Here is a 10413-nt window from a genome sequence, read left to right as displayed (position 1 = left end):
AAATGTTCATATCCAGATCTGCACAACATCCAGTGTTAAAATGGGAACTGAAGTGAATGCATACGAATTTTATCAAAACACCTGGTAATCAAAAGGTACTGTTTACCCAATGCTTTAGAAATCTGCTTGTTACCTTTTCTGCCTGATGGATATCAATCTATTCTTAATGTCTTTATATCAGGACATGACTTGTAGCTCCTGAAATATTTTGTCCTATTTTATGTTGACTCTTTTTAAAGGATTTTCTGATCCTACAGATGACATCAGCTCACCAGTAACGTTCACCTTTTATTCATGATTTAATGAAAGGGTAGGGTTTCTTTTTTCAGACAAGACCAGATCAGCTTGAATTTGTACCTGAATAACTGTGCTTTGTATTCACTCAGATTATCTCCATCTGATATTAATTTTCTTTTTAAGATCTCAAACATTTATGGTGGGGTTTTTTTTTTCATATCTAAAAGAAGGTGTTTTCTATTTACATTGGAAAGCCAGATGTTGAGCTTTCCAGATATGCAGTGGTAAAAGTTGTGCTAACATTGAGCTCTGTAAGATTTCAAATAAAACTTTATGGTCCTTTAGCCCTCTGTTGTCACACCTCTTACATATCAGACGCTTTAATAGAAGCGTTTTTGCAAACTAGGACTTTAATTAATTAATTTTAAATAATAAACATGTCTTCTCTCTGTTTTTTTCTTTTAATAACGATAAGAACCTGCTTGGTGTAGGTTGTGTGATAAAGAGTCTGTTTTTATATGCATGTGGGTCATTTTGTATGTTATCTGCTGAGGTAGATCTCAGTACAAACATAAAAAGCTTTAAACACACATTTTGACCACTATTACTGCACATTTCTTAAAACTCAATTCTGATTCTTGATCATTTTTATATTGCTTTTTTTAATTGTTTGTGCATTTAAAATGTTTAGGTTCATGACGTATTAAAGTTGGGGTCATTAGCACCACCTGCTGGACTGAATTGGTTCTTTTTTTTAATCAAAATCTGTTTCACCTGTTGCTGCTTCTCTGAAATTGCAACCGCACTAAGCACACTAAATAACCTTTATGCTAAACACAATTTAAGACATTTACTTTTAGTTGCAAATAGCGACAGTGTTAATTTTATTTTGTAATAATTGCACTAAAGTCAGTAAGAAGTTGATAGTATTCTCAAGATTCTTGACTCTGATTCTGTCATCACTTTAAGGAGTGCATCAAAGACTTAATCTTTATGCTTTGACACTCAGTCACACACACACACACACACACACACTCATTACTAAGAATTTCGATTGACCCGTTGACCTTACAGTTATACTTATGCAGTGTGGGAGGAAGCCTGATAGCCCAGAGAGAAACCACATTTGCATGAGGACAACATACAAAAAATCTGAACCCAGGACCTGCTTGCTCCAAAGCAACAGAGGAACTAAATGCACCACTATTGGTCTGTATTTCTCCTAAGAGGTCACTAATTTAACCCAGCAGTATAAGTGTGAAGGCTGCTACTCTCCTTTTAGATAATTGTTTTTTGTTGCTGTTCTGCTTGGGTGATTTTAACCCAGCTAATTCCATAGATTTTTGCTCTTCTTTATCTGATTTGATCAAATATATTTCATTTAATATTATTTAAGTGCTAGACTTTTAAGTACTAAAATAGCGGAAGGTTCACCCTACATCTCAGGTATCTCCACATTTTCTGTTTAAAAATTAGCTTTCAATCAGCCGAGACATGATGAGACAGTGAATTTTTTAAAATGATTTATGGCTTCCTTAAATTCAATCTTTCAACAACGCTTGATATACGACATATAAATGCAGAATGACTTTATTGTCCACTTGTAATGAGTAAAATCTTAAAATCATTTGAATAAAAACCAACTATAAAAAGCTTCGGCTTGACTGTTTTCATTTCCTCTTGATGAAGAAGTAGATGGTGACACGGGATTCATGTTTGTTATTGCAGTTTTTCTTAACTAACATTTAGAATCAAATGTAACAAATAAAGATAGGTTACGTAGAAAAAATTATGGCAGTTAAAAAGAACTAGCACAATTTAACAAAAATCACAGAATTTATGTGCACATCAGGTTAATTGTAACAGTGATCAATTGTTAATGGCATTTGTGGCAGAGTTTAATGCATAGATTTGTCCTCTTTAGACAAAACAAAATTAGCTGTAGTAATAGTTTAAGATCATAATTACAGTAAACATTCTTTAGCACTAAATAACAATACTTTTGTTGAACTTTGAGGTAATCTTCCGTAAATTTTGCAGATCTTCAAAGAGACTTTTTCAAAACTCATCAGGTACTTCCATGGAATTTGAATGGAAATAAAGGAAAAGCTCTATAAAATGTTTGAAAAGTACTTGGTAGATTCCAGAAAAGTTCCAGAAAGTACCTCAGGAGTTTCAAGAAAGCTTGATTAAAAAAGCTCTTAAAAGTATCTGCCAAAATTCATGAAAGTTTCAGAAAGTGCTTGTTAAGTTCCTGAAAGTATCTGCTAAGTTTTTAGAAAGGTTCTTTGAAAGTATTATCTAAGTTCAAGTATAAGTTGTAATATTTTGCACTACCGAATATTTGCTGTATTAGTAAAATTGTCAGAGGCCCATCAATGCTTCATCCCTCTTCATTAGGTGTCAGTTGTTGGTTGCAAGCCTTCTGATCTTCATCGTAACGGATTTGATGGCATAAGGGACTCCACTCTGCCTCCAGGTGTCCCAAAGGATGTGCGTCCTCTTCCCCTGGTTCTGTTCTCCGTCTTCGGGGGAGCCGTTGAGGTTTGCCAGTCCGCACTGGTTGAACCACCACCCTGTGTGGTTGTGCAGGATGCTGCAACTCTCCACCGTCCTGTTGGCAAAGCTGCATGACGGGTTGCAGCCATCGTTGTCCACGTCCGCAGCGCTAAATGGAGCTGTGTCCTGGTTCTGCTCCTGCTCAAAGCCACGGAAAGCGTCGCCTGAGCAAAAACACACATGCATAACGCCACATATCAAACGCTTTGAAAATAACTGTAGATGTCTTCCTTGTTTTGTCATACCTGCACTGCCTGCATATCTGCCCAGGTGGATTCTGAAGAACTGGGTTTCATTGTCGAGGCGGAAGTCATCATAGGAAGCATAAGACGTGACGTCGTTGTTGGACACTAGAGCGATGTGAAGTTGGAAGCGAGCATCTTTCTGGTTGACGATGTGAAAAACCTTCTTCAGACCCAACCAGTGTTCTCCTATAGAGCCAAAGAAGGAGAAATTTGATGAGGATCAAACTCCACTGGAGCTTTAGGCTTCTCCTGGTTTGATAAAATAGGAGAAAGAGTTGGATTTGTCTTTCTGACGAAAAGGTTTTAAGATAAACCTGATTCTCGAATGATAATGAATACATGTATGCACAACCTGCAAGGTTTCCAAAGCCATCAATGTAATCAGCCCAGGATCGTTTGAAGTCATTCAATCCATCGGTCCTCCTCTGCATCACTGTCCAGCCACCTTCCATGTAGTCCATCTCACAGAACACCTTAACATCATTTGTTTAGGTTTTAACGATAAAAACTGGCCAAACGGGGAATGCCTAAATTCATTTTGTACCTCAAAAGAAGAATCTGTTTCTTCTGGATGGATTATGTAAATACCACTGGGGATCTTTGGGACGACTGACATCAGGCTGTCCTTGATGTCACTGCAGTCCCGTCCTGATCAAAAGCACAAGCGATCAAATTCAAGAAAACATTTGAGCCATTGTTGCTAACAACTAAAGGGGTTCCCTGATAAAAATCTCACTTTGCACATTAATAATTCCTATTTACATTTGGCTTTTAATTCTACCTTTACCTGATTTAGATATGATGCACTTGCACTTTTTCACATTTTGTCACATTACATCCACCAATTTAAGCGTATTTATTTGGATTTTATTTAAGATAGAAAATAACCCTTCAGCCTGCATGTTGTATGAAGGAGCATGTGTGTTACCGTGGGACTGAACAGGCTTTATCGAGTACATCTCAGTGTTGCTTCTCTGGACCTCGGAGCTGAGCATCTGCACTTTGCTCATCAGTTCTGAAACCTGGAAATGTGACACAGCAGCGCTCACTACTGGCCAGTTAATTCCTTTAAAAGTCTCCTCATCAAACCAGAAAATCCTAACCAGGTTTTACCTGACCACTCAGGACATCTAAGCCTCTCTGCTGCTCCTCCATCACATCCCTGATTAGCTTTCGGGTGCTACGTCCAAATGCCAGCAGGGACTGCTGCAGCTGGCCTGCACACATAGAAACAGACTTGCTTAGTGAGCAGCCAATATTGATGAGAGAGCTAGCAATGTTACAAGAACAAAATAAAAACCCCACCACAGATTGAGTGTTTTTCATCCCGGAGGAGTTTGACGGTGATGTCACATGGGATGGAGCACGCATCGTGACCTTTGGTCTGCCTGAAAGCCTTTTGGCCTTTGACGGGTGAGTCAGAGAGTTCCTCGTTTACTGTCTCTGATTGGTTTAAATGGCCAGTGGTGCCTTCAGTCTACAGGTAAACAGAAGAATACAGTTTGATCAGATAGCACACAGACTGCCTGCGATCAGAAAAACACTAGAACGTTTTGCCTTCATTTTTTATGTTAGGTTAAATGTTACGAGATATTGCTATTTATTTTTAGAGCTTTTCAAAAAACTCCTCATTATATGGGAAACCGAGCATCTGCTGGAGAATATTTATTCTGCTTTTTAAAAACTTGAGAATCTAATTTACAGAGTGGCTAGCAATATTACGCTGTCAAAGTGTAATAAGCAAAAAACAGACATCTTTATCATTTCACGTCTTTTCTTTTTGCTACATCGGCAGTTTTACCTATTTTGTACCCAGAAAGCTGTCATTTTCAGGGTCCAACCAGGTGTAAATTTGTATCTTTAGGATATTTTGTTCCTACTTTTGTGGGAAGTGGTTTGGAGTAGCTTCAAGTAATAATCAGTAGTCTTATGAAAGTGACTGATCAGTCATTGGTTATGCTCTGTAACATTAAACCCTACTGAAATGCAACAAGAGATTTGAGCATCGTTTTTTGTCTTTTTTATTTATAAAATTCAAGAAAGCTATTCACTGATGAGACATACATTATTATGCTTTAGTTAAGTTTACTGGAATAAAATGGTTGGTTTGCGGACATAAAAGCGAATAAGACTGAGGCATAAAATGGCTAAGTAGCAAACTGATCTGGAGCTTACTGGGATAAATGGTAGCTGGGATATAGATTTGTTTAATTATATGGTGAAAATACCATTAAACACATTATAATGTCTGAGAATGTCAAAAGCACAATTTTCTTAGACCTTAATTCAAATATCTCAGATTAAAATATTGGGTGTTTTTTAGGGATAAAGTTTTGACAAAACATCCTTCATATTTAAAACAGTGTTTATCTCAATAAAATTTAAGATGGGTTCTCTAACTTTCTATTTTCTTTATAGAATATAAATGTTTTCTTCAAACAATGACAAACGCAAACCGAATAAAGCAGCTTGTTTGGGCCTGTCGCTGACAGCTTATGGGTTCTGCATTACTCTGCCTTCCATAAATCCTAATAAATGTTTCCTAATACAGAAATGCGAAAACAGATGAACAATTTTCAACATGCATATACATACTGTGGAGGAAACCAGCTGAGGCAGGAGCAGCAGGAGGACAGTTGTTGCCCACATCATCCCAGTCCAACTGTGATTATTTCCTCACGAAGCGAGGGGGCGGAGCTCTTCCCACCAACTTCTTCATTTATACCTATTTTTTTTTTTCCACAAACTGTCCACATCTACTGTTCGTATTCCAAACCCCCTTTTCACTTTCTCCTCAGTTCCTCTCACACGTGACAGTGGGAGTGACTGACTGGCTGATGCTACTCCCACTTTCTTGTAAACTCCCGTTACATCAGACGAGTTAAAGAAGGGTGCTAATGAAAATCTGATTACGTTTCCCAGAAGGAGCTGAATGTGCAGATTTTTAGTTTCGTGTTGGAGCTACTACTTTTCTATGTGGTGTGTCTCTTAACCAGACATTGTTGTTTTAAGGGTTACATCCTGCCGCCAGCATGAGAAACAGATGTGGGGAGAAAAAAAAAAAAAAGTGCAGCTTGTTTTATTGAACCCCCAGTCTTGGCTTGTGTCGCTGCGTGGGAGCCGCAGCTGAAGGTAGGGTGCAGACGGGGCAGGGTGTTTGTTACTTGTGCTCATGTTTCCTCCAACCCTAAGCACTGAGTCAAAAGCCTCCTATAGAGCAAGACCAATTATTCCAGTAAACTGGGCATTTAAGCAGTGAAGAAAGTAAAAAAAGCAAAAGAACAGCTGAAAATGCCAGGAAGAGTCCAGCTGGAGTCTGTCGCTTCCTTGGAAAACGTTGCTGAGCGTGCCAATGGAAAAGGATCACTGCTGCTCCAGGCCTCTGTGAGTCTGCAGCCATGATCAGAAAGAGGAATGTGGAAAAAGCATGGCGCTGTTGCCTCAGGGACCCCACATCTGTGCAATTTTACATGCTGCTCAAAAACAGTGTGTGCATGTCAATAACGGGTGAACTCATGAAGATCAAGGGAATAAATAAAGGCCTAGTAAGGAGGATCTAAGCTATTTCAGGAACCATGCTTATTATTACAGCTTGTTACATTTTTTGTGATTTAATGTTTAGAACAGCTAAATAAATATATTTTTTTTTTTAAAAACACAATGCCTCTGCATGACAAAGTATACAAAATGAAAAGATGCTAGCGATCTTTTCATTTAGTTTCAATTGGAAACTTCTCATCAAAGAGGTCAAAGGTCACATGTGGGGTACCCCAAGGTTCAATCCTAGGACCCTCTTATTCAATATTTATATGCTCCCACTAGCTCAGGTTATAACAGGAAATAATATTAGCTACCATAACTATGCAGATGACACACAGCTCTACATTACGATGTCACCAGGTGACCTTTGACCCCATCCAATCACTGAACAGATGCTTAGGAGCAGATAAATTTGTGGATGTGCCAAAACTTTCTCCAGCTGAACAGAAACAAAACTGAAGTTATTATTTTTGGACCTAAAGAGGAACGATCTAGAGTTATAGATCTAGAGTTATAGATCTAGAGTCAATGCACAGCTTCAGTTATTACAACTGAAAACCAGCGATCAGGCCCGAAACCTGGGAGTAGTGATGGACTCTGACCTCAACCTCCAGAGCCACATAAAGACAGTCACAAAGTCGGCCTTCTATCACCTGAAGAACATTTCCAGGATTAAAGGACTAATGTCTCAGCCAGATCTAGAGAAACTCATCCATGCGTTCATCTTCAGTCGTATTGATTATTGCAACAGCGTCTTCACAGGTCTGTCCAACAAATCAATCAAACAGCTGCAGCTGATCCAGAATGCTGCTGCTCACGTTCTCACTAAAACCAGGAAGATAGAGCACATAACACCAGTTTTAAAGTCCCTCCACTGGCTCCCTGTAGCTCAAAGAATAGACTTTAAAATACTGTTGTTAGTTTATAAGTCACTGAACGGCTTAGCACCACAATACATTAAAGATCTGCTGTTGTTGTATCAACCTTCCAGACCTCTCAGGTCTTCCGGTTCTGGTCTGCTCTGCATCCCCAGAACCAGAACCAAACGAGGAGAAGCAGCCTTCAGCATCTATGTACCACAAATTTGGAACAAACTTCCAGAAAACCAGAAAACAGCTGAAACACTGACTTCCTTTAAATCTTGATTAAAAACCCTCCTGTTTAGAATTGTATTTGAAATGTAATCAATTACAAATTTATTGATGGAACTTGACTTAATGCTTTGTTTTGATTTTTGATTCTATCTTGCATTGTGTTTCTGTGTTTGTAATGATGTAAAGCACTTTGAAATGTCTTGCTGCTGAAATGTGCTATACAAATAAAATTTGATTGATTGATTGATTGATTGATTTGATAGCGAAACTAATTCCAGTTTGCTACCAGTAGTAGATTTGTGAATGCTGTAGTTTACTTTTATTAGGTATGTGGCTTAGGAAGTAGTAATATTTATCTCTATCTAAATTTGTGAAGATATTGCAAAATATCCTTTCTGATTTCAAATATTCTCAGTAGGTTGATTGGGCTGTACAATCACTATTAACGGATTCGAATCTTTGCCATGTATGACAATTCTCTCAAATTAATGTTAAACAATTTGCTACTACAATGCTATCTTTATTTGATGTGAGGAGGCAACTCACACCAATATTGCTGCTGTTTGGGAAAGCAGCTTAAAAACCAAGAAGAATGAAGGAATCAGTGAAAATAAAAATGAAGAACCACGATTAGAGAGCAGTGATCATCTACGAGTATTAAGCTGCTCACAAAACATTTGTCTTGGTTTACTTTCAGCTTTTATTCAGTGAGCAAATTTTTTGATAGAAAAGAACAACACAAAGACAGAGAACACAAGAGCAACATTTACATTTCTAACAGTATTTAGCTCTCAACTTTTTATAGTGAATAAAGGACTACCTAAAAATTAAAGAAGAAATTAATGTAAAAAAGGAGACAGTGCCACCTGTTGTCCACAGGAGTGTTTCACAATAATGTATCTTATCAATGTGTTGCTAAATTTCTGTTTAGATGTAACCTATAGCTATATTGCAGAAAATGATCACAATTTTAAAGTAACTCAACCAAAATGCAACTTATTTAAAGCTAAATTTCGTGGCAAAATGATCAAATTTATTTTACTGAACTTATTAGCAGTTTGCTTCTCAACTGGCAATTTATTTCATGATGTATGTGATACCTGTTTATAAAATGGGATTGGTAAGATATAATCACTTTACACAGAGTTTAGGAATGAATGTGAACACTGACTCAAAACCCCTGACTTGTAACTCAAACAGCCTAAAAAAAAAAAGCATGTTTTACTATTTGAATGTATTTGACATCGCTGAAGAAGGCAGCAATGACCTGTGGAACGAAATAATCTCTTCGTTCCACAGTTAAAAAAGAAGAAAGAAAGAAAGAAAGTCTACGCAGGTGACTACAAACATAGAAATATGGAACATATGTCAAGTTTGATGCTATGCAGAGCAGAGCATCTGGCTTCCCTGACAATGAGCAACTTGCCGGGAAAGTTTCTGTCGACCTTTTCTTCACCTTCAATGTTTGCAGCTCCTTCTTGAAACAAGGAAGGGAGTAATCACACAGTACCGATCAGTCAGACTCTGATGGCTTTATGACACAATGTTTTGTTCTTCTCTTTTTGTAGAGGGAACAATTTACCAGTGCTTTACACTGTCCTATTGTTTTTAATTTTTTTTAAACTTAAACAGAACTTAAACAGATCCTAGTGTAACAAAAACCTCTCGGCCGCTTAATAACTTAGCCACAGAAAATCATTTTCATTAGATTGACTGAATAAATATTCAAATGTGAATTTAAACATTTTGAAATTAAGCAGAAATAAATTTTCTAAAGGCATAACAGTGCCCAAAAATTGTACTTAAGAAAGAGTAGCACTACTTCAACACATTTTTACTCAAGTAGTCATCCAAGAAATTACTCAAGTAAGAGTAAAAAGGTATTTGGTAAAAAAGTAAAGAGTAGTTGATCAAATCAAATCTAATATTTAAAAATTACACAATCAGATGGACCAAATTATAAAGTTAAGCAGACATTTTGGTGTTTTAAGGTACAAAAATGTCAATAATTCATATAAGTAACAAAAAATTACAAAATCAGGCAAGAGAAATTTTTCCAAATCAGTTAATTTCAATTTTTTTTAAAAACTTATGAAACTGTTGCAAAGAACTGCAGGTGTGTGTTTGTGTCTGGTGCATTTTTGGTTAAAATATCTTTGTTTTTTATTCAGTGGGTAGAAAATCCAGACATTTTACTCAAGTAAGAGTAGAAATACTTCATAATAAAATTACTCAAGTAAAAGTAAAGTACAGCGTAGCAAAAAAAATACTCCTAAAAGTACATTATATCAAAAAAAAATAGTTACTCAAGTAAATGTAACTGAGTAAATGTAACTCACTGACTACACAACTCCGAAAATATATCCCTGAATAATAACACTTTTGGGACTTCATACTTTTGGCCGTCAGTAGTTACCAGCAGCTGCTGAATTGTGGACTCGCTGGTGCGTGTTTTCCGCCAGGGGGCGCTACACTGCGGCTTGAGCCTGCACGGGACAAACAGGCTCCGGCTGGGTTGGCCTCATCATGGGGCGGATGTTTTCTCCGCGCAACTTCCCAATTTCCCCTACCCAACCCCCCCCCCACCCAAAAAAATACATAAGACCCTCCAGACCCAGAGTCGGGGAAAAAGAAGGACTTAATGCGGCCCTTCTATGAGATTACCTGAGGTTGTTGCAGTACTTCACTCTCTACCTCTTAACGACTGGAAAATGCACAAGCTGGATTTAAAATATAAA

General features: G+C 37.5%; 1 protein-coding gene across 1 annotated transcript; it reads right to left on the bottom strand.

Annotated features, from left to right (window-relative positions):
• Positions 1 to 1735: 1735 nt before the first annotated feature.
• angptl5 (angiopoietin like 5) lies at positions 1736 to 5848 on the bottom strand. Its single transcript, XM_005805850.3, has 8 exons — positions 5637 to 5848; positions 4347 to 4518; positions 4155 to 4258; positions 3970 to 4063; positions 3586 to 3689; positions 3394 to 3514; positions 3042 to 3227; positions 1736 to 2960 (listed from the first exon to the last, which is right to left on the bottom strand). Exons 1-8 carry the CDS (start codon positions 5691 to 5693, stop codon positions 2641 to 2643), a joined length of 1158 nt encoding a protein of 385 aa, XP_005805907.2. The 5' UTR covers positions 5694 to 5848; the 3' UTR covers positions 1736 to 2640.
• Between the last annotated feature and the right edge of the window lie 4565 nt (positions 5849 to 10413).

The sequence above is a fragment of the Xiphophorus maculatus genome, chromosome 11 (genome assembly GCF_002775205.1).
Source record: "Xiphophorus maculatus strain JP 163 A chromosome 11, X_maculatus-5.0-male, whole genome shotgun sequence".
In the NCBI taxonomy this organism is placed as follows: Eukaryota; Metazoa; Chordata; class Actinopteri; order Cyprinodontiformes; family Poeciliidae; genus Xiphophorus; species Xiphophorus maculatus.
This window is presented reverse-complemented; position numbering and strand designations above follow the sequence as displayed.